We start from the raw sequence: 25,400 nt of genomic DNA, 5'->3' as shown, positions 1-25,400 counted from the left end.
ACAGTAGATTTTAAACATTATTTACCCAAGAATTAGTGTTGGTCACACGTCAGCCGTAGATTATAGCTTTGTGTTTGGAATCTGTAATCAGTCATCTGTAATAATTTAAACCAGTACTTGAGAATTCTTCTATATCTTACTACTTACATTGACATTCTACTCACCATAGATAAAAACGTTTGGAGTGTGTTTTGTAATACCAATGATATATTTACAAAAGTAAGTACAACTTCAATGTCATTCGCTTTGTAGAAAAACCCAAAATTATGATCCATAATTCAAAATTTGTTCTATTTTAGGGTCATATATTTGGAATTGAGTTTTTTTTATGACAGCTTACCAAACCGTTAGTCTAGTTTTCAAACTATAAAGTGCCTTTTCCAATTGTGCTGCTAGCATTTTTTTGTACACATATACCATGAACTTTAAGAAGAGAATAACAACCAAGATATCAGTAATAAGATACTATCTCTATCATATCCTCTAAAATATATCCCTTTTCGAAAAACTACAATCTTAGCTTTTTTCTAGGTTTACTTTTATTTTCCAGAAATTGCAGTATTTCTTCAGTCTATTTACTTTCGCTGAAGTTGAGTACCAGTTTCAGCCAAGGCAACCACATTATGTGCATATAACAGTGCAAATAACCAGTGCAAATAATAATTTAGCAAATCTAATGTTGCACCCTATTCTGGTCAGAAATGTGTATCTTTCAATCATTAGAAATAATGAAAATAAGACAGGTGATAAAACACAACCTTGTCTTACACTAGCCGAGCAGTTATAATAATAATAATAATAATAATAATAATAATAATAATAACAATTAGTAGTAATAGTAGTATTTACTGCTACCAATACAACTATTATCATTTTTTTTAGCCTTGTAAAGAAGGTAATAGAAGGAACTCCCGCAGACAAACGCCCATCCGGAAGTGAAGCCTTTCTTAAACTTAATGCCAGTAAGAGTGAACAATCTTTCAAGCAGGTAAATACAGTCTACCTAACTAATGACCTACCTACCTACCTACCAATCTCTCCATCATACATTCATACATACATACATACATACATACATACATACATACATACATACATTAAAAATACACGCTCTCCAGTGTTTGCATGTATTCAAACGAGAGAAAGTTTATCTCAGATCACAAACCTATACAACAAAAATCGTGCTTGAGATTAAAGTTGAAAGCGATATTTTCACCAAATATCTTATTAAAACTAAAGTAGAAAATGAAGAGAATTTATTCTATGTTACAGAAAGTCTACCATTGACCAATATACTTCGTTAAGGTTTAGCATGCTATGACATATAACTCTTATTTTTTGTGTAATCTCAGAAATTTGATCGTAGAAGTAAGTTTACAAATGTCCTTTTTCATTCTTAGACGTACTGTTCATTGTTTTAATTTTCGCAAAGAAGTATTCAGTTTTTTTATTACTATCATGTGCAATGGCGGGATAGACATAAAATAGCAAGAAAAAATTGTTTATTTTCTTTTAGATGGAGAACATAGAAAACTTTCTGAAGGCTGCTAAAGCCTATGGAGTGCCAGAAAATGGCCTCTTTGCTAGCGTAGATCTATTTGAAGCCAGGAATTTGGCTATGGTGTTGGCAACCGTTCTCCAACTGGGATCTGAGGTAGGTGACGCTTTATATCTTGTGTCCCCCCTGGAAACCTTTGTTACTTTTCTGCATCCTAGTTTTACAAGCACGTTGTGCTTGACTGACGCACTGTAGCTTTTGAAGTGATATTTTGTGATTAATGCCTCAATTAATGAAAAACTGATCTTGATATTGCGATTTTCAATATGATAATTGTCATTGATTTAAAGATTAATAATAATTGTTTGATATAAATATAGTTAGTAAATTCGCTTGATATAAATCAATTATCAATTGCACTATTTTCTTGAACGTAATTTTATCTATTTCGTTTTTGATGATGAACTTGCACAGGAAGGCATACATAACTTGCAGGCATCTTCGTTTTGATGTACTCGGAAACAAAAGTTTCAAATATTAAGTTAATAATTTCGAAATATGGTTTTAATTTTAAACGTGACCACTTCTTTATGTTATGGCTGAGATGTGCGCCATGTTTATGACGATAAAATTTTATTTTTTTTCACGTTCCAGCTCCTTGAGAATCGACTGAACATAGTCTCATTTTTTCATTAAAAACCTCAGAAATATTGAGAAAAAAATCATAATATGCCTTGCTATGCATTTATACTAATACTGTTTGTTTCTTCCTTGTTTGTTAATGTTGTTATTGGTGACATATTGACAGCTTGGTCTGAATCGTCTGAAAGCTTGGTCCGAGTCATATGACAGCTTTTGTAACAATTTTATTTTTCTTCAGCATATGCTTTAATTTCAGGCCACTAATACAGCTGGTGTACCACCGCCTGTCCGCACGAAAGTGTGACAGTGGGGATTTAACAAGTTTCTCGAACTTTACATTTTAATGCAACTATGCCAAAAGGTGATTTAAATATAAAGGGCACAATATTATCTTTTCTATCTTCTCGAACGCCACAATTTAAATTATTCTTTAGTCTGGAAATTGATTTTAGAAAAAAAATTACCTACACTAAAACGGCTCTTAAATTGAGGAAGGACCTTGAAACTACGACACTTCTTGTATCTTAAATGTTAATCGTAAATGTGTGTAATTCGTTCTTGCTTGCCTATATATACCATTATAGAAGTAAAGAGACTGAAGTCTTCAACAACAAAATATGTCCAGAACTCACCATGCTGAGTCCTAATTATGAATCAGACCCCAACAGCGACTATGCACTTCGTACTCGTATATATGATTGGTAGAGGAAATTAACGTGTAATTTCCTTTGAAAATTAATTGATCATAGATATAAGGGTAATGTTTGATTTGTTGCCTTGGTTTTTCCCAATAAATTTAAAATTATTTTGAAAATACTTTTCTAAAGGACTAATTTACCTTCCTTTAAGGCATAGCTCTAAGCTCGTCTGTTTCAACTAGAAAGGGTTACAGGCGTAGTTGGGATTGATCAAACAGGTGGGATTTCTTATTCATCTGTGATAATAACGTACGACCACAGAAAACGAAACAACAAACAAACAAAACGAAATCTCTAACACCTGTCAACGTATACAGCAAGCTATTTAGTCTTCACCCAGTCCAAATTCATAAGAATTCAAATGAATATCAAGCCCGACCTGTGAATCGCTGTGTCAGGCAGTTCATAGACAAACAATCAGTCAGATATCTGTAAGGAACAACTTCTTCGGTGATAATTAAATTCGGACTGAGTTTTGGTGATGATTGCTTGATAAGCTATGGCCAACATCGAATCTAACATTCTCAGTCAGGTTATAAACAGGAGTTTAAAATCTTTTTGAAAGAAATAATTTGGACGCTTACGATTTTAAATGATGACATGAACAGTCTATTAAAAATCCCTTTTTACAGGATCTCTTTTATATTTTGTATAGACAGATATCGAACTCGTGATCATGCCCTGTAATTCCAATGGTGGGTACTTACATGAAGATTTTTACGCTTGGGTGCGATTTAATGTAATTTTTCATCATCCGGTTCTCTCCATTAGTTACAGTTCAGTGCTCACATTTAAAGAATAAGACTTCGATAAGTTGAAAGCTTTTTAGGGAGTAGCATCGTAATCGTTCAAGATTTATGATCTCATCGCCCTGCTTAGATCTTGTTCAACAATGAAGTGATTTTCTACTTCAAATATGTTTTAAATACTCTGTTAGTTTCACATACCGACCAGTAGACCGCAGTCACCAATATAATCTTCCAGAGCCGAAAATATTGATTCATTTGAAATCTTGTTTCTCTTTCATCGGTTATAACAAACCTTACACAATGGTAGTCAAGCATTTATCACGCATCCATCATACTGGGGATTATGATCGATCTAATGCAAGCTTTTGTCCAGACTTGTTGTTTGATGACTTTATCAAATGTCTTTTAGAACAAGATTTAGAAGCGAAGCTTCTTCTTAGAGAGTGTTCGAGTTACCAAGTTATAATAACGCCTGCTATCTCACACTTCAGTATTGTGTAAGTGATATAATCTATTTATAGAATAATTTAGAATTTTACCCAGCATGCATGCATACGTAGCTAGTTATGCTTACTCTTAGATGTTTAGCTCTGATTACAAACATTTCCGACAGTCACTCGACAAGTATACATTCCAATGCGGGTGGAAACCAATCATTACGAAATTCTGACAAAATAAAAATGTGGTGGTTTACAATACAGTCTGGCCTTAAAGCTATTTTTCTTTAAATTTAGCGGTACCAGATTCCTCGTCATTTTGGTGTGTCTGTGATTACATTATGCTACCAGCCAGCGGCCTTGCGGTAACCATGATGTTATATCCTCGAGCCATTCTCTCGGAAGATACAACCCCCTCCCCCCGCGAAAAATGGCTTGCTCGCTCAAGTGTCTCAAATGATTCGATCATAAAATTTTATCGTGAAAATCTTAGTAATAACTCTTAACAACCATTACCTATACTATCTGGTCATCATCATAAATTGCCACTTCAAATGAGCAGACCAACAACAAAGAGCGGTTTGTGATCGGCAAAATGCTAGTGATTATGTCATGATAAGATTACGGATCCCATGTTACAGTTCTACTAAAATTTGGCGATTGGTCATATTTCGCTGTACGAGCTCCAATTCAAGTGAAATTACTCTGCAAACCTTGGATGGAATACATATTAAAATCTAGTATCACGCAATATAAAAACAAAATGTAGCCATTCACTTAATAGTGTCATGTTTTGAACCATTGAACTACAAGGGGAACGGATAATCTGGTATAACTCAAGTTCAAACGCCTTGTGAGATACATGGATTAGTTATACAAAAGGTTCGCAATAAATCACCCATTTCATTCCAGGAGTACATGACATTTCCTTCAGTGGCTACGTAACAGTGCTCATTCTAAAATAAGTTTGTCCTGAAAGCATGCGTAATACGATCAACCGTTCCATCAATGAAAAAGTTACGTATTTCACATAAAACCAAATCTGCCAGGAAAGGCACTGTCATTAAACAATAACCCATCTTGAACATTCACGTTCTACAATTTCGAAGAGCCATATTTCGAAAGAAGTTAACCTGAATTTAGCAGACTCTTGTCTTAAATGGCACTATCTTTATCTTTTCCTGAAACTGCTGCTTAACACAGATTGGCTTATGTCATAACCATACATGTATGATTTCTACTTGCCGTAGGGGATTGCTAATGCAAACCATGGTACATGTATGATTTTTATTTGCCGTAGGGGATTGCTAATGCAAGTCATGGTACATGTATGATTTCTACTTGCCAAAATGAATTGCTAAGGCAAATCATGGTGCATGCATGATTTCTACTTGCCGTAGGGAATTCCTAAGGCAAACCATCATGCATGTATGATTTCTACTTGCCATAGGGGATTGCTAATGCAAATCATGGTACATATACGTTTTCTACTTGCTGTAAGGAATTGCTAAGGCAAACCATGGTATATGTATAATTTCTACTTGCCGTAGGGGATTACTAATGCAAATCATGGTGCATGTATGATTTTCACTTGCCGTAAGGAATTGCTAAGGCAAACCATGGTACATGCATAATCGCTACATGCCGCAGGGGATTGCTAATGCAAATCACGGCACATGTATGATTTCTTCTTGCCGTAAGGAATTGCTAATGCAAACCATGGTACATGTATAATTTCTACTTGCCGTAGGGGATTGTTAATGCAAGTCATGGTACAGATATGATTTCTACTTGCCGTAATGAATTGCTAAGGCAAATCATAGTGCATGCATAATTTCTGCTTGCCGTAGGGAATTGCTAAGGCAAACCGTCGCGCATGTATGAGTTCTACTTGCCGTACGGGATTGATAATACAAACCATGGAATTTGGAAACGCTTGCATTCCAAATCTTCAATGTGCGTTGCATATTTATTGTTGTTATTAAATAAACACAGCAAGGTAATTACCAAAGCGATATATTATACATCAATTTCCGAGGCCATATTGTACTATACGAGTGTTACACGAAATCCTTCAACCACAGGAAATTCTTCCTGAAGCAGACGCAGTGAAAACCTACTGCAAATTTCATTTTAGTTCAAAATGTCTAAAAGTAAGCAAGCATGCGCAACGTCGTTTAACATACTCATCTCTAACCGTTGGTTTGACCCCTTCCTCCATTCTCCGTCGTAATGTGAGACCAAGTGATTGGAGATACAAAAGTATGACTTTGCCGAGTGAATTACGTGTGGTTTAAGAATCATTCGGATACCCTTTGGACCTTTTGAGTTACAGGTTTGTTGCCTTTCCAATTTCATTTCTATAGTCGTGTGCTGATCATAGTGTAATATTAATATTTTGTATGCCATTTCATTTTGTTATCATATTCCATCAATTGATTTTAACTCAAGTTATATTAATTTGTTCAGTATACATACAACCTCAAATATCCATAACAAATAAGCATAGATTTTAATATCCGAGTTTCTTATGGGTAATATTCTTGAAGAAAATAGCGATAACGATAACGTTATTAAAGGTAGTAATATATGTCACTGAACAAACCAACACCATAACACACATCAAATATGTAATTATTCTTCGGTCATATATGTAATTATTCTTCGGAAGGATAAAGGTTACAGTCATATCAGTTTACCTTACTGTCATGTTAAGATTGTTGTGGTGCAATCCATACTGTCATGTTAAAACTTTTGTGGTGCAATCTATACTGTCATGCTAAGACTGTTGTGGTGCAATCCATACTGTCATGTTAAGATTGTTGTGGTGCAATCCATACTGTCATGTTAAGACTTTTGTGGTGCAATCCATGCTGTCATTTAAGACTTTTGTGGTGCAATCCATACTGTCATGTTAAGACTTTTGTGGTGCAATCCATATTGTCATGTTAAGACTTTTGTGGTGTAATCCACACTGTCATACTAAGACTGTTGTGGTACAATCCATGCTGTCATGTTAAGATTGTTGCCGTGCAATCCATGCTGTCATTTAAGACTTTTGTGGTGTAATCCATACTGTCATGTTAAGACTGTTGTGGTGTAATCCATACTGTCATGTTAAGACTTTTGTGTTGTAATCCATACTGTCATGCTAAGACTGTTGTGGTGCAATCCATGATGTCATGTTAAGATTGTTGTGGTGCAATCCATGCTGTCATTTAAGACTTTTGTGATGCAATCCATACTGTCATGCTAAGACTGTTGTGGTGCAACCCATACTGTCATGCTAAGACTGTTGTGATGCAATCCATACTGTTGTGCTAAGACTGTTATGGTGCAATCCATACTGTCATGTTAAGACTGTTGTGGTGCAATCCATGCTGTCATACTAAGACTGTTGTGATGCAATCCATACTGTTGTGCTAAGACTGTTATGGTGCAATGCATACTGTCATGCTAAGATTGTTGTGGTGCAATCCATACTGTCATGGTAAGACTGTTGTGGTGCAATCCATACTCTCTTGCTAAGACTGTTGTGGTGCAATCCATACTGTTGTGCTAAGACGTTTCTGGTGCTGTCCATACTGTCATGCTAAGACTATTGTGGTGCAATCAATCCTGTCATGCCAAGACTGTTGTGGTGCAATCCATACAGTCATGTCAAGAATTCTGTGGCGCAATCCATACTGGCGTTCTAAGACTTGTGGTGCAATCCATGCAGTCATGTCAAGACTTTTGCAGTGCAATCCACACTGTCATGCTAAGACTGTTGTGGTGCAACCCACACTGTCGTTCTAAGACTGTTTTGGTGCAATCCATTCCTATCGTTCTTAGACTGTTATGGTGCATTTCATATTGTCATTCTAAGACGTTTTTGATGCAATCCTTACTGTCTTGCTAAGACTGTTGTAGTGCAATCCGTACTGTCTTGCTAAGACATTTGCAGTGCAGTCTATACTGTCATGCTAAGACTAGTGTAGTGCAATCCACACTGTCTTGCTAAGACTAGTGTGGTGCAGTCCATACTGTCTTGCTAAGATTGTTGTAGTACAATCCATACTGTCATGTTAAGATTGTTGTGGTGCAATCCATACTGTCATGCTTAGACTGTTGTGGTGCAATCCATACTGTCATCTAAGACTGTTGTGGTGCAATCCATACTGTCTTGCTAAGACTAGTATGGTGCAATCCATACTGTCATGCTAAGACTTTTGTGGTGCAATCCATACTGTCATGTTAACACTGTTGTAGTACAATCCACACTTTCGTTCTAAGACTGTTGTGATGCAATCCATACTGTGATGCTAAGACTATTGTGATGCAGTTCATACTTTCATGCTAAACCTGTTGTGATGCAATCCATACTTGTCGTTCTAAGACTGTTGTGGTGCATTTCATATTGTTATGCTAATTCTGTTGTGGTGCAGTCCATTAGATTCTTCAAATGAAGGTACATGCACCTTGCAAAAATATTGCAACGTCGACATAGATGAACAATTTTGACATATTGAAATTGTACAAAAAGTACAAGTAACAATAAAGAAATGGTAAGAATACCCACAAAGAAAACGAAAACAGACAAGGCGAATTCATAAAAATAAACTGAGGTCAGCAAAATCGTATTGAGTCATAGACAAGTGAGTTCCATATCGTTACATAGATTTTTATTTTTTAAGTAATATTCTTCCTATGGTAAATAAATAAATCTAAATATATTTTTCCATCATTCACGACACTATCCTATTTTGAAATCTAGTTAAACTTTAAAATGGTTGTGCAAACATAACTGAAAGGGGAACATAAATACAACCCTTGCGTTGTGAGATTAGATCTTTCGCTTGTTTTTTAGTGTAATTTGAACTGCAGTAGGAATTCTTGTTATTCTACTTTTTCTCATCATGTCATGTTTCACGTCTTCCTTTCCTACCGATTGTCTTTTTTCTTAGGGTACTCTTCATTTTGTTTTTTATTTTTCTCATCTTTTTTTTCTCGTTCTAAACTCTACTAGTCGTAGTCCAGAAGAATTTATAGAATGGTATATTGTCCGCCAAAATAACCTTGCGTCTATCCGTCAGTACAAGTTTGTTATCGCTACTCTTCCCAAACTACTTGGAAGACTGCATTGAAACTTTAAACGCACACATTCATCCCATTGTCTAGTTTGTCCTTAATGAAACTAGTGCTGCTCTGACATCCAGTATGGCCACCACGGCGGTCATCTTGAAAATTTTGCTATTGATACATCTCATGAATTGATGGTCACACCAACATGAGGTTGTCACAAAACGATTACTCATCATATTTAGTTGATCTTTAATGGAACTGGTGCCGATCTGATCTTCAATATGGTCGCCATGACAGCCATCTAAAAAATTCTTGTAATCGCTACTTCTTATGAATATGGTCGTATCAGACTCGGGTTTTCACTGAAAAATAGCTTATGTCTAGCCGGTCCTAAATAAATATGATGCCAATCTGTCATCAAATATAGCCGCCATGACAGCCATTTTAAACAAGGTGTTATCACAACTCTACTTGAACTGAAAATCATACTGACGTAGAGTTTTCGCCAGAAAACTTCTTAGATATCCAGGTGATCTTAAAAATAATAATGGCGCCAGCATGACGGTAACAGCCATCTTTAAAATCTTATTACTAATTCTAAATGGATGGTCATATCTAGAAATTATTGTTATCTCTACTCATCTCCATATGGATGGCTATATCAGCATGGGGTTTTCAGCAATAACGCCTAGTTGGTCCTAAATAAAAATCACACCAGTAGAAAAAATTTACTGCTATGACGACTGGCTCATCAAATCGTGTCACTACTCCCACTGATGGAATCAACATTTTGAATGAGGTTTGCACCAGAAGACTACTGTCCACTTTGTGCTAAAAGAGAACGTGGTGCCAGTCTGACATTTAATATGATCACCACAACAACTAATTTGAAAGTCTTGCCATTGCTGAAGAATATTAGAAATGGTTTCAACACTCAACAGTTAAAAGGAAGAAATGATCTTATTTTGAATTTCTGGACCTCTTTTCGCTTTTAGGGACTCTTGTTGCTATTACTACTGCTACTACTACTACTACTTTGACTATTGCTACTTCTTTTCTTTTTCGAGTATCACATAATAAAACCTCTGATATTCGTACACATAAAACACTATTCAAGTATTAAACAAAATAAACTCTCAACATGAAATCCTTTAGATTTCCAGCTCAGCACACCTCCATCTCTGAACGTCTGTAAATGTATCTTTCTCGTGTGTATTTTCGGCTTTCACATCATGTATCAAAGTACTAACAATGTAATTTCAAGGTTTAACAGTCTTCATGTTTCAATGCGTTAAAGCGACTTTCTCTGGATCTAATATTTTTGTGTTTTGGCCATATCACAAATCTGGAAAGAAATTGCACGAGAAAGAGCATAAATATTCAGGAAACTTTAAAAGACATCATTGCTACACACACAGAATCGCGTTGTTACAACATATATTTTGCGATTTTTCGTACATGAGTTCCCGCCGTAGAAACCTGTTAACAAACGGAAACGTTTCACATTGCCATCCTTTGTTAAACTTTGATTATATCCCTTATCCGATCATCGATGTTTCTTTATCTAAACCTTTGATGTTTCGTTCACGGGCTAGTGCCAAATAACCACGGGAACATTTTGCCTCATTCCAGGCGCAGAGGAATAGTTTTAGTGGCCCCGTCTGTGGACCTGTGCCAACTGCCAGGAAAGCAAAGAAGCGATTTTCCAGGAACCAGCTCAGGCAAGGACAAACCATCATCGGTCTACAGGCAGGGAGCAACAAATTTGCCTCCCAGAAGGGGATGAAACTTGGGACCCAGAGGCACTGTGCCGATATCAGAGCTGATAATCTTCTCAAGGACGGTGAATCTGTCCTTACCCTGCAAGCTGGAACCAATAGATTCGCAAGTCAGAAAGGCATGCGAATTGGTACCCAGAGGCACATATCTGACATCCGCGCTGACGATGCCATACAAGAAGGTCAAAGCATTATCACTCTTCAAATGGGAACGAACAAATATGATTCCCAGAAAGGTACGAGAGGTTTTGGAGCTATTCGACATGTTTCCGACATACGCGCAGATGACGTATCTTCTGAAGGTGCGTCTATCATCAGCCTTCAATCCGGCACCAACAAATTCGATTCCCAGAAAGGCATGACTGGATTTGGTGCTATCAGGCATATATCTGACATCAGAGCCGACGACATGACGCAAGAGGGCGCTTCAGTCATCTCCCTTCAAGCTGGTACCAACCAATATGATTCACAAAGGGGAATGACCGCATTCGGTGCGCATCGCCACGTTGGTGACATCAAGGTCACGGAGATCTGGGATGATGCTGACGCAACTCCTGAAGAATTGGCGGAAATGGCGGCAGAAGCAGAGAAAATAAGACAACAGTATGCAACTAAACACCAATCAGCTAGGCAAGAACAAGCAGCGGCCGAACAACTGCGGAAGCAACAAGAAGAGAAAAAAGGAGAAGCAAAGGAAGAAAAGGAAGAAGAGGAAGAATAAAGTGCACTCAGTAACAACCATAACAACCACATGCATCGAAGACTTTTAACTTTTTTCTTGGAACAAGCTGTACTAAACATAATTTCTAATTCTCAAAATGGTATTGAGACCTGTGAACGTGCGAATTATTTTCCGTTTATTGTGTATATATTTCATTTTGTGGTCTTAATATCCTCGCTTTGTAATTCTAGTCTTTACGGAAGTAGGCGCTGTGTATATCTGGAGTTGTGATGATTCGGGACAGAATGTGCAATCAAAAGACCTAACTAATTTCGAGCTTACAGTTTCACCACAAAGTGTGGTTGTGTATTATTCACTTAACAGATATAGATTATACAAAAAGAAGACGTCATTCGATTTCCCAGCCACGTCCACCCTCGCTTAGCCCCACCCACACGGATTGTTGACCTCATTCCCGCCCTCTTCTTACCCTGCTATCTGTAATAAAATTGAACTCCTTTATTTATTGCTAATTTATATTAAGTCTGTATTGATCATTAATTCTTGGTTATGTGGTCATGTGGTCAAATAGTTCTTTCCGTTTGTAAAGTAGTTTTCTTTCCTTTTCTACGTGATGTCATAAGAAATAAAGTGCACTTTATTTAACTGACTTATGGATGTCTCTTTTCTCAACTATTTCAAATGGACATTATAATATAAATATAGAATGAGATATGTCATATCTGACGCGAGCTAAAAATTAATTCAAGTTTGTTCGCCACGGTCTAATTTATACCATTTCAAGTATTTTAAACATAAAGCTAAATATATTTTCACCGAATAAATCCATCACTGCACGCTTCATTACACAAGAATGGAAACGATTCTTGTTGAAGTATAACTGCACGCTTGACTATGCAATACAAGCAGGGCCGTATATAGCGATCACGGGCCCCGGGGTAAGATACACCCGGGCATTTCCTAGTTTTTGTTAAAACAAAATGTTTCTTTTATAAAATTAAAAAGTGTTGTCCCCCCCCCCCTTGTCGGCCCTGGGATAGATTCTTGTTAAGTGTTATATTAGAGATATTTGCAGTCACTGTTACAAATTTAATTAATACCACCTGTGCAATGATTACGATAGGAATGGTTCTAACTAAAAATTATTGTTTTTAAAACCACGCAAAAAGTGTGCATTCATCTAAGCTTGACACAATGGCATAGATTAGTTAAATATTAAGGAACAGCTATCGCTCCATTTTTGGTGAAATATCTCTCTCTCTCTCTCTCTCTCTCACACACACACACACACACACACACACACATTCTGTCAAACAACTAATTCTACACGAATCATTCTGCCTGCATATCTATCACTCTCGAGCTATTTGTGTATATAGTGAAGGACTCCGGCACAAAAGTCTAGCTACCTAAAGTAAATTATCTCAACTTAGTGTTGCCTTCTGTTACAGGAGAGGTTTCAGACTTCATTCTGCCCATTTCAATCAATATCGCCCTCGATAGCACATTTCCTCGTAGTTATCCTACTGCGGCGAAATCCAAAATGCATGTAATCAGACCCTTCGTTTAATGTTTATAATTCCCTCATCATTTCCTATAAGTTTTTACTTAAGTCGCAGAAATTAATTGGTTTAACATTTATGTTTAAATTAAGGAAATTGTAAACACTGCGAGAAATGCTCCAAATTCATTAGAGAACAAGCTTAGAATAGATAACAAAAAATATCTCGTGCCAATAATTGGCTTACAGTAGTGGGTAATAACTTACTTTTGCACCGTGGGAAATTATACCATAGGGGTAAATACTTACTAATGCACCGTGATAAACTATACAAGTTTTAGCTTTAGCTTAACATAAATATTGGTCAGCTTCAAACTAATACCTGTAATTGTTATGAAGCTTGCTTTGCATGTTAGAGTAAAGATATCCATATGCGTGTATGTCGAGCTCAGGAAACATTTTACGGTTTCGCACTGCGCATGCCCAAAGTCATTTTGTGTTAAGATGAAACAAAATACTACCATGCTTTGTTTACATGCAAACTGTCAGTGCCTCGTTTTCAAATAAAATAAATAATCATCCAGGGCATGCATAATGCGAACTGTTAAATAATCTTCCTATACAATGTGTAGCAAATAAGTAGGATTAGAAAGATCAGAGCGAGACTTGTCTCTCTGACATGGAAAGTGCATTACTATATATAAGGTCTTCAAATTGATTCATCCAAACATATGCACAAAAATATGTGCACATGAGAGAGAGAGAGAGAGAGAGAGAGAGAGAGAGAGAGAGAGAGAGAGAGAGAAAGAGAGAGAGCTCTTGACTACATTCTCGCCAAAACAAAAAATGTAACGCACAGAAACGATCACGGCTGTGAAAAGACGTATAAACACACCTTTTGGCAATCACTTATATATATATATATATATATATATATATATATATATATATATATATATATATATACGACGCAAAGTAGCACACATCTACAAATAAATGTAAACCCATTGTGAGTACTAGTAATACACATCTACAAATAAATGTAAACTCAATGTGAGTACTGTCATTTTACACTGCGCTCATTAGTTACGTGGTTAACTTAGTTCTTTCATGTACTTGACTGTGCTTTGCTGTTTGTTAATGACGCTTCCTTGGACGTCTGCTTGCGTATATATGAGATCGTCGAAGAATGTCATCAGCTAGTTGTTAGCTAATCTTTAGATGTATTTGTTATATAAGAACGGACAGTAGCGCTAATGAGCAGTCTGTAGCACGAAACTGTGACCTGCATGAAACGCTCCACTATTCTAACACTGGAAGACAATCGTATAGGACGCACCTAATCGCCATGTTATCGTTGGATGATGGGAATGCTTGCACTTGGTGACTCCGTTGTCTGTTACCGTTTGCAGGCACAGAGGAACGGATTCAATGGCCCCACTTGTGGACCCAAAGCAGGTGAGAGAATCAAAAAGCGCAAATTTACACGTGCGCAGCTGCGATCAGGACAGACAATGATTGGATTGCAGGCTGGTTCGAACAAATTTGCCTCCCAGAAAGGCATGCGTGGTTTCGGGGCTGTTCGCCATATCTCTGATATCCGGGCTGATGATCAGGATAAGGAAGGCCAGGGTGTCTTGACCTTGCAGGCAGGAACTAACAAATTTGCATCGCAGAAGGGCATGCGCATAGGCTCGATTAGGCACATTTCCGACATAAGGGCAGACGACGCTGTTCGCGAGGGTGACGCAGTTATTTCACTCCAGGCTGGAACCAATCAATTTGCCAGCCAGAAAGGAATGCGAGGGTTCGGTGCCGTGCGACACATATCTGACATCCGATGCGACGATGCTACTCAAGAAGGCTCTGCGGTGCTTAGTTTACAGTTTGGAACAAACAAATTTGCCAGTCAGAAAGGCATGACATGTTTCGGAGCACAGCGTCACGTATCGGATATAAAGGTTGAGGAGTTGTACGACGTCCTTGACAATGAAGAAGATGCAGAATACGCACAGGAACAGCAATAATAAAGATTTCGTACGACAATGCATTCTAATTTATCTTATATTTACTTGGAAACTGTGGCTTTTGATGTGAAACTCTGATTAGTTTTTCCATAAATGATTTCAAGACCAGAACGGAGCAGTTATTAGGCTATTCTCTTTTGAAATAAAGAAAAGCTAAATCTGTTTATATTTTTATCCATAGAAATGTAAAATATTTTCAAGCTTTAATTCTGCGTTTTCTCGTAGTAATATGTGGCATATCCATTTATCACGTTATAATGGAATCCACTGCGACGGCAGTATTTGCATAAAGATGTCAAGCTGTTCCTGGTATATAATTCTATGCACTGTTTGATGATCAGTTTTCATATAGGTTCGTTCTAAGTCAAATATATATTTGAAGAATCGAAAGCTTTTCTGTTATGCGGATTTGTGACGCGAAAATATATACTTTTCAAAGGAATTTAATTTAAACTAAAACAATATTAATTTCTGAATACAAGTTATTATTATATTATTTGAGAACTTTAAGACTGAGACATTTGGGAAGTCATACAAACATACAAATATAAAATAATTCTTATTAACTATACATGACCACGAAATGGTTAATTGAAGGTTGTGCACTCATTATTTGATGCAGCGTTTAAGCAGAAATCAGGATGCGAAGGGTGATCTTGGAGCTTAAGCCGTTGGCCGTAGCAAATTCTGAATGTTAGAGAGCATTTCATTAATCAAAAGATAACAAGTATGAATCGTGGATTATTATATTTATTGAATGGATAGGGTGAATAAAAGTTTATTAAATACTACAGTATTTGTTTGTTTATGGCTAAAATATATTTAATAATATTGTCACTTCGCCCAAACAAAACTCTCTCTCTCTCTCTCTCTCTCTCTCTCTCTCTCTCTCTCTCTCTCTTTTGCTCATCAGTCAAGGCTCATATTATATATGCCGACACCATAGTAGTCGAACAGTCAATAAGCAATTCCTCTTCCACTATTTACGCTGAAAATATAAACATCAGAAACTAATATACTAAGAACTTCTCTCAAAGCTATGTTTCTCTGATTTAGTGACAAGATGGTAATGTGTATGAATCAAACAATACGCATGTATGGACTTAGGGTCATAGTCAAAAGTCTTTTGACAAATCGGCATTACGGCATATAACAAATATAAGTTGTTACAACAAACAAGCTTGCATTAATGTCCTTGTGGTCCGACCAATTAATTTAGAGTCTAACTCATGCATTCATTTCGTTTCAGATGAATTAATTATTGCCTTAATAGATAACTTTATTGTGCTTGCTCACCTGAATATCCAGACTACTAACTCCTTTTATTCCCCATTCACTTATATACAACAATAATTGTAATAGCATCGATTAAGCCAAAGCTTGTCGTAGTTTACTTTACGTAGAGAATGTAAAATATACTTTTGCACTTGGATATTTTGCTTGAATGCAATAACGAACCGACCAGCCAGCGGATTAATACCATTCTGCCGCCCAGACGATATTCTTGCCATGATGACCTGTGGGGGCTCAAATCATCAGCTTTGACCTTGCCTTTGACCTCATGCACCTTGACATCATGCTCCTTGACCTGAGCTATTATTGCCTTTCTTCATTTCCAGGCACAGAGACATCAGTTTCAAGGTCCCACCTGTGGCCCGAAACCAAGAACAAAAAATATCCGTCACTTCACGGACGAGCAGCTTCGGGCCGGAGAAGGCATGATTGGACTTCAGGCCGGAACAAACAAGTGTGCGTCTCAAAAAGGAATGAGCTTTGGAGCTGCAAGGCATATAGCTGATATTAAAGCTGACGATTTGTCACGGGAAGGACAAAGTGTGATAAGCTTACAGTCCGGTACTAACAAAGGTGCTAGTCAATCAGGAATGAGCTTCGGAAGTGCCCGTCACATCGTCGACATAAGAGCGGAAGATATGGCACGTGACAGTCAAGGCGTGATTGGTCTTCAGGCAGGATCCAACAAGGGTGCCAGTCAAAAGGGAATGTCATTTGGAAGTACAAGACACGTGGCAAATGCAAATGTGGCAGAAATGGCACAAGACAGCCACGGCATTGTAGGGCTGCAGGCCGGAACTAATAAAGGAGCAAGCCAGTCAGGCATGCGGATCGGTGCTACGAGAGGAATAGCTGACATAAAGACTGACGATATTACCAAAGAAGGACAAGGAATCATTGGACTCCAAGCTGGTTCAAATAAAGGTGCTTCTCAGTCAGGTATGAGATTTGGTGCCCCTCGCCATGTGTCGGATATCAGAGCAGATAATATGTCAATGGAAGGTCAAGGAGTTATTGGCTTACAGGCAGGATCTAACAAGGGGGCTAACCAGTCTGGCATGCGCATTGGCCAACCTAGGCACATCGCTGATATAAGGGCAGATGATGCATCGCTCGAAGGGCAGGCTGTAATTAGTGGGCAATACGGATCCAATCAAGGCGCATCCCAGAAGGGCATGGTATTTGGTGGGGTTAGGCATGCTTCGGATATCAGATCGGATGACTTGACATTGGAGAGCCAAGGATATATTGGTTTACAAGCCGGAAGTAACAAAGGCGCAAGTCAGTCTGGCATGCGCATAGGCACTCCACGACACGTGTCTGACTTGCCTGTTCCAAACCTTGATGACGAGTATTATTACGAGAATGGAAATGAATATGGGGCATCAGATTATTGATTGTCCAAAAATCGTTGTGAATTTTTCAAGTATGCTCTAAACAGTCACACATACATAGAAGTGACTAATCTGCAATAGTGTAAAGGATAACGAACTCTAATTTTAATATGCGCCTTGAATGAATACACCAAGTGACTTTAAATATATACCATAGTTTAATTCAAATCTACTTCTGCTTTTTAAAGATGCAACCGATTAATATCAAAGGTTAGTTTTTAAAGTTTATAATAGTGATCAGGGTGGATTCTCTTGTGAAATGACTACGAAATAGTTATATGGCATGAATTTTAATTATGAAATCAAGTTGTATTTAAAATTTATCTAAACCTCCCAAAATGTAGCAAAATCTCAAAGTCACTTTCAGTTAGTTGATGACTTTTCTCAAAACCGAATGGACTAAATAACGGCGCGGAGTAGTACTGCACTGACATTTAAAGGGTTAGCAAACACGACTACACATGTTGCACCGGATAATTCCTCGATTAAAAAATTATTGAGTGCCAGAAACAAGAGTTAAATATCTCATATTCTGCACAATTTACACTTAATAAAACCAATTTTGTCACAAGACGTTCGTTTTCCTTTAACTAATGTTTCAAAATATAAATTATCAGCATTATAATATTTGCCCTTTTGATGATTTTATAAAACCATGGACATATGAAGGTACAAATTTATAAAACAATGGACATCTGAAAGTACAAATTAAGAAAACCATGGACATTTTAAAGTACAAATTTATAAAACCATGGACATTTAAACGTACAAATTTATAAAACCATGGATATTTGAAAGTACAAATTTATAAAACCATGGACATTTGAAAGTAAAAATTTATAAAACCATGAACATCTGAAGGTTAAAATTTATTTTAAAAAATGGATGTATGAAAGTACTAATTTATAAAACCACGGACACGTGAAAGTACTAATTTACAAAACCAAGGACACATAAAAGTAAAATATTTCTAAAACGATGGACATAGGAAAGTACAAATTTATTAACTCATTGATATATTAAAGTACAAATGTATAGCAGTATAACATCAGCTACATATATATCTGGTATTGGTAACTTATTATTAGTAACTGTGTGCAAAACAATATATGTTTATAAGTTTTAACAATGAAATGACCTGTATGCTCATTTATAGCAGGAAAATGGTTTTGATGTTTTTTACTTAACATCTGATGGGACGCAACGGATCAGGCTGGATAATTAAGACGAAAATGTTGACCAGAATTTGTTTAATATTCAAACGCCGGTCAATTTAAGACATGTAAATCCCATTTATATTTGAGTTATATGCGCTTTTAGAGAAAGATGTAGATCGGAATCATTTTCTATTTGTCAAAGGACTTCCCACATACATGGCGATTTTTAATAATAATTGAAACAGATAAATTATGATGAGATTTAATGGTATCGTTAACGTACTTGTTAACTGATCTCACTTTCCAAGAAAGATAGAAGTTTTTGGCTCTCAAGTGTTCGAATCGTTAATTTCAAGTGTCCGAATCATCAATCACAAGTGACCGAATCATCAACATCTGCTGTCTAGATCAAAATGTTCCGGTACTGTAAGGTTTTCAATCGTCATATTGGAGACTTGTTCAGGCTTTGAATGGTTCCTACTTTGCATATGATGTATTGGAACGACACTGAGCAGAACACTTGTGATTTTCTTGCTGGAAATATGTTACTATATTTAGCTAAATCTATGCGCAGATAAATTTATTTATTTATAGTTTCAACGGTCAATTCTTCTGCTACAACTGTTTTGGGTGACTTCCAATGCTTCCAGTATACTTAAGCGATGTTCCGAAAACAAACAGGGCAACAGTAAGAACTGTTCATGCGTACATACATACATACATACATACATACATACATACATACATACATACATACATACATACATACATACATACACACATATATACATACATACATACGTACGTGTACGTACATACATACAGACAGACAGACAGACAGACAGACTTACTGACTGACTGACAGAAAGATAAAGTCAGTTCGCATATTTATCAAATTTATATTTTCAATTAGTATATCGTTTTAAGTAGCATTCCAAAAACTAAACATTAATTGTAATATAATTAGAATTGATATGTCCGACATAAATGAAATCTGACGGACACTGTTACGAGGTTGTGTTCTGTTAACATTGTCATTGACCAATCAGGTTACAACTGTCATGCTTTGAAAATGAATAACGGCATACGTAGCAAATAGTTTCCAACGATAACCCGTACACGAAATGCAACGCTGTGTCTGATAGGGTACTAACAAAAGTCGATTAGGGATTGGAAACATGACCAGAGCATGAACTTTTATCACTCAGAATTACTTGTTACAAGGAGATCGCGATTTGAATCAGGCTCTACTAATTTGTTATATATATATTATATATATATATATATATATATATATATATATATATATATATATATATATATATATATATATATATATATATATATATATATACGAAATACTTTGTAATGTCAGAACGGCCATATGTACTCTGCCCTGATATATACAAGAAATACTTTGTAATTTCAGAACGGCAGTAAGTATTCTGCCCTGATATATACAAAAATACTTGTAACGTCAGAACGGCTGCACGTACTCTGCCCATATATATACAAGAAATACTTGTAACGTCATATTAGATGCCAGCACTCTACCCTATTATATAAAAGATGTAAATGAAAATGAAAAGACTGGTTTTAAGTAAATGTTTCCAAGCTTTCCGGAAAACTTTAGACTCATATGATTGGTCTGTTTGAAAATGTTATAATTAGCCAACTTCTGTTATATTGTTCCAGATGAACTCACCATATTGTCTTCTGTTACTTCTGCTTTGCTAAAATGAAATTTTATTGTTTCCTGTTTTAAACGAGAACGTTGAATATTATCCTTGCCAGATTGTTTGTATACTACTCACCTACCTTTACCACCCACATTCTCTCTTGACATGATATCATTTGGTCACTCATTTGTGCTTCGTCTTTGCGTCTTAAGTATCACATTTGCATGATATTAACTTGGTTTTGGTTTTCCTTACACTATGATGCAGATATTTCTGCCATGTTTACTTCTTTTTGTTGTTGAACGAGTAGTATTAGACATGCGCACTTAAAGCTTTTCTTATCTATTTCACATGCGACAGTGCAGGTTATGTTTCAAGTAGTTTGCAGTATTTTAATGTTGGTTTGAGTATAAGTCGTGTAAATATACTAGTATTAGACTTTTTGAGAATTAATGTTTTTAAAGCTTATGTACTGAGATATGTTGATGCTCAAAGAAGAATGAACGTCCACGGGAATAATACGATGACACTTTGTTTTGTAATTGCACTTTTCAGAATTTGTAGATTAATTGGCAACATGTAAATATATGATGGTCTAAATAAACATTTTAAAACATTTGAGTATTCTCTCTGTCTCTCTCGAACGTAAACTTGTTTCTTGAATTCTTCAAGCATCAAATGTTTTTAAAAACTACACCACATAGTTCTAAACAGGCACTAAATTTTAGACGAGAGAAAGATGTAAGCTACGTACAATAATTCCAATTATGAATGGACTTTACTTCTAGGGATAAATATTAAATAATTTGTTATTAGAAAAATGTTCTTCCAATGGAATTAATGCTCTCCGAATGTAAACACTAGGGCGGACTTTAAGATGCTTCACGATATGAGGAAGGTGTATTAAATGGGACTCATTGTATGTCTGAACTAACCTCAGTACCGGCCATAGATCGATCGATACAGCTCTCTGTTCTGTCGTGTTTGCAGGCCCAGAGAAACGGCTTTAGAGGGCCGACCTGCGGACCAAAGCCGACAGCTAGGAGCAAAAGACAATTCACCCGCAGGCAGTTGAGGGCTGGCCACACCATCATCGGCTTGCAAGCTGGTACAAACAAGTTCGACTCACAGAAAGGTATGCGAGGCGGGTTTGGGGCAGTAAGACACGTCGCTGATATTAAAGCTGATGATTCCAGGCAAGAAAGCCAGGGTGTGATCAATCTACAGGCCGGTACAAACCAGTTTGCCTCGCAAAAGGGAATGCGCGGTGGCTTCGGAGCGGTTCGTCACGTGGCAGATATTAAGGCTGATGATGCTAACCAAGAGGGGCAGACTATCCTTACCCTTCAAGCTGGAACCAATAAATTTGCCTCTCAGAAGGGAATGCGAGGAGGTTTTGGTGCGGTGCGGCATGTTTCTGATATTAAATCAGATGACCAGAGTCAAAAGAGTCAAGCCATCATCAATCTCCAGGCTGGAACGAACCAGTTTGCATCCCAGAAAGGAATGCGGGGAGGTTTTGGTGCTGTTAGACATATCGCTGATATCAGGGCTGACCAGTTCGTACCTGCGAGTTCTGGCATCATCAATCTACAATCTGGAACCAATCAGTTTGACAGTCAGAGAGGTATGACCGGATTTGGCGCTGTGCGTCATGTGGCTGACATCCGTTGCGATGATGTCACACCTGAGGGGCAAGCCATCCAATCCCTTCAGTATGGGACCAACAGATACGCCAGCCAGCAAGGTATGACATGCTTCGGGGCCGTCCGTCACGTGTCAGACATAAAAGTGGAAGAGCTCTGCCCTCCAGACTTCATCGACTACGACGTTGACGAAGCCGGTGTTTCGGCCTTTTAGCAATAGCAAGGAATACAGTCGCATCCAACGGATGGGGGCAAGGGTACGCAACCCTCACGACTTACTCTACGACTTAATCTTGCATTGACAATGACCAAAATATCAGAGAATGCTTTGAATTTATGTGGAAATGTTTCCATTATACTACGTTGCATACTTGTGTCCCGAATGTGCTTTCAGTCAGGTCTTTGGCTTTTATTAGTGTTGAGAGATATACATAAAACTTACTCTTCTGAACCTTCGAGTCATTGTATCAATGTGGTCCTCTAAGGTACTGTATAAGCTGAGATATGTTTTGTTTACATGCAAATACAGTGTACTTACCATAATACTTAAAATCTTAAGAAAAGGACAGGATCACGCCCCTGTTTATACCGATTCCTCTCTCCACTTGCATCATGTTAGGATAACTGTAATTGTGCGGAATCTTTTATCATATAAAATATCTCCACGCAGCAGCCACGTAAAGAGCACAACGTAATGGTTGACTAAAGATTTGCAGTTTCGTGCCACAAAGTGAAACTATCTGAAGCTGTTGTACCTCAGATCTCCTTTCTCCAGACTTTGCCAAAGTAAATTCAAACTAATTACCTCAAGTCTAAATTCAAAGATACGAGAATATTCTTTCTGAATAGAGACAATATGTTGTGCTATATCACAGGCAAATTAGAAAATATTAACAAAGGACTTCAAGCTAGAACTAACAAACCTGGCCGTAAAAACAATCCCTTGTCTAAAGATTTTATCGACAATCATAGACGCCCATTGTGCAACCTTTTATTCCAAGGGTTCGTCTACACATTTTCGTACTTTTGCACGAGGGTTCAGATTTAAAGAAAAAGTTATTCTCCTCTTGCAATCCTAGCTATTAACAAAGGAATGTGTATTTCTTTGGGAAGTTTTAAATAAAATATAATTTTCTTTGATCTTTTTGAGTGATATATCCATAATAGGGAATGATTTGGATTTGAAAATATACAGCTACGTTTACTTCCGGCGTGAATCTCTCAGATGATTGCTAGCTCTGCATGACTATTTTCACTTTATGAAAATAAGTCAACTATTGAAAAAAGAGCTTACTTTGTTTTAGGTCATTTGATAATTTAAAATGTTATAAGTGTATTTTCTGAAATATTTAATGCCTACACTGTAAAAATATATTATGTATTACAAGAACAGGCAAAGAAAATGTTCTTATTGGTTTTTTTGTGTCCTTGGACCTATGCCAAAGAAGAACTGCTTATCTGCTCTTCAAAGCAAAATAGTTTATCTTGTCTAAATGAAGCAAATCCACTCTCAAGAAAGTAAGAGTATTTTCTGCGATGTACAACATGCTGTATAAAAGAAAGAACATTGTTGTTGCTTAGAACGGATGAACTCTTTTACTTGTGTAAAAAAAAAAAAAAAAAAAAAAAAGGTCCCCATCCAAATTCGAGATGTTCCTACTGTTCCTTCGATTCATTTATATAACAATTTTAATCAGCTTACACATATGATGTGAAAGGTTGTCATCGATCGTAAACATAACTGCATTTCCCATGAGTATTGCCATTGTGAATTTGATGGGAAACATTACAAATTTATTTCGCGGGAGCATTGCCGTTATGAATTAGACAGAAAACATGACAAATGCATTTCCCAAGAGCATTGCCGTTATGAATTAGACAGAAAACATGACAAATGCATTTCCCAAGAGCATTGCCGTTATAAATTATAGGTATTAGCTGAAAAATAAAGAGGGGGAGGGGTTTGGGAGCAAGGCTTTTTCCTCTGTGCTAAAAAAACGCGCTGCAAGAAATTAAATTTATATATATTTAGTTCAATACAAATTCCTTCTCTTCAGGAAATTTCGCCTACGAAAAACACGACTGTACAATAGAATTGACAAAACTACCGAATAGTTTGCCTTTATTATTGAAAGTTTGTTGATGGTTTCGCAATCTAGTAAATAAAGTCTTTTTTATTGATGTCGGCATTAGACATGTCTCAGACTCTATTTCATTCATCTCTCCTTAATAAATTTACAATGTGCGTTAAAAACAAGATGCACACAAGAACAGTTAGAATACAGACATTATTTAACTGAATGTCTGTCATATATAAACATACAGTACAACTACACGGATACATATACACACATGCACACACACATACATATACACAGAGAAACACATCTCAGCTTGAAGATAGTATGGCTATTTTTTTCAAAAAGGCTTTCTTTGCTAATTACGGCTCATTGTGGGTTCAATTTCTGTGAGTATTAATTTCGTGGTGTCAAACACAAATGACGTTTTCGTCGGTACCTATGTTCTTCCATTTGTAAAGATGTATTGTTTCCTATGAGGGACTATTGTTATTTGGGTCTTTAGATTCGTTGCTTGTACCGTCCAGGACAAGTGCCTTCACTGGTATCCCAAGAAAAATAGAGAATTCGTATAATTTTTTAAAAATCTTCTAGGCATGTCTGCTTCTGTTTACTTCCTCTTTCTCACGCCTCGTTTGTTTCTTTTCTTATAAGCCATGATAAAGACGAAAGAAAAAAAGATACTTTCCTGAATGTCGTAACCAAGTGGTTTTGTTTTAAAATCTTTAATACCAAGGGAAAGGTTTATCCATCTCCAATAATCAACAGTATAAACGATGGGCCCAAGTGTCTTCCATATTCGAAGATTTATTTTTCAATTCCTTATTTATACCTTTCCTCCACTTGCTTTTTTCTGATCATTTAGTTTGTTTTATATTACCGGTAATTTACTTGTTTTTGCTCCAAAAAAGTGTTTCTATTACGGCATTCAAATAATTTTAATGACAAGGGAAACACGTTTTAAAAACAAAAACAAAAGAAGAACAAACAAATAAATAAAACCGTAGCAAAACAACCCCACACAAACAAACCTTAACATAACTTCATAATCTCAGAAAACTACTGGGAAAGTTTGAG

The 25,400-nt window shown here is 36.7% G+C and overlaps 1 protein-coding gene across 1 annotated transcript in view; it reads left to right on the top strand.

The window, feature by feature from the left end:
* LOC149796036 (uncharacterized) overlaps positions 1 to 24,437 on the top strand; it is a 43,712-nt gene extending 19,275 nt beyond the window's left edge. The window contains exons 3-6 of the mRNA XM_089965957.1: positions 883 to 988; positions 1,517 to 1,654; positions 16,696 to 17,665; positions 21,744 to 24,437. Coding sequence (XP_089822083.1) covers positions 883 to 988; positions 1,517 to 1,654; positions 16,696 to 17,665; positions 21,744 to 22,459 — 1,930 coding nt within the window. The 3' untranslated portion in view covers positions 22,460 to 24,437. The remainder of the gene's footprint in view (positions 1 to 882; positions 989 to 1,516; positions 1,655 to 16,695; positions 17,666 to 21,743) is intronic.
* Positions 24,438 to 25,400: the final 963 nt, after the last annotated feature.

This window comes from Sinohyriopsis cumingii, chromosome 7 (genome assembly GCF_028554795.1).
Source record: "Sinohyriopsis cumingii isolate HCF-2022 chromosome 7, ASM2855479v2, whole genome shotgun sequence".
NCBI classification, from domain to species: Eukaryota; Metazoa; Mollusca; class Bivalvia; order Unionida; family Unionidae; genus Sinohyriopsis; species Sinohyriopsis cumingii.
The sequence above is the reverse complement of the archived record's forward strand: the minus strand, read 5'-3'. Positions and strand labels throughout refer to the sequence as shown.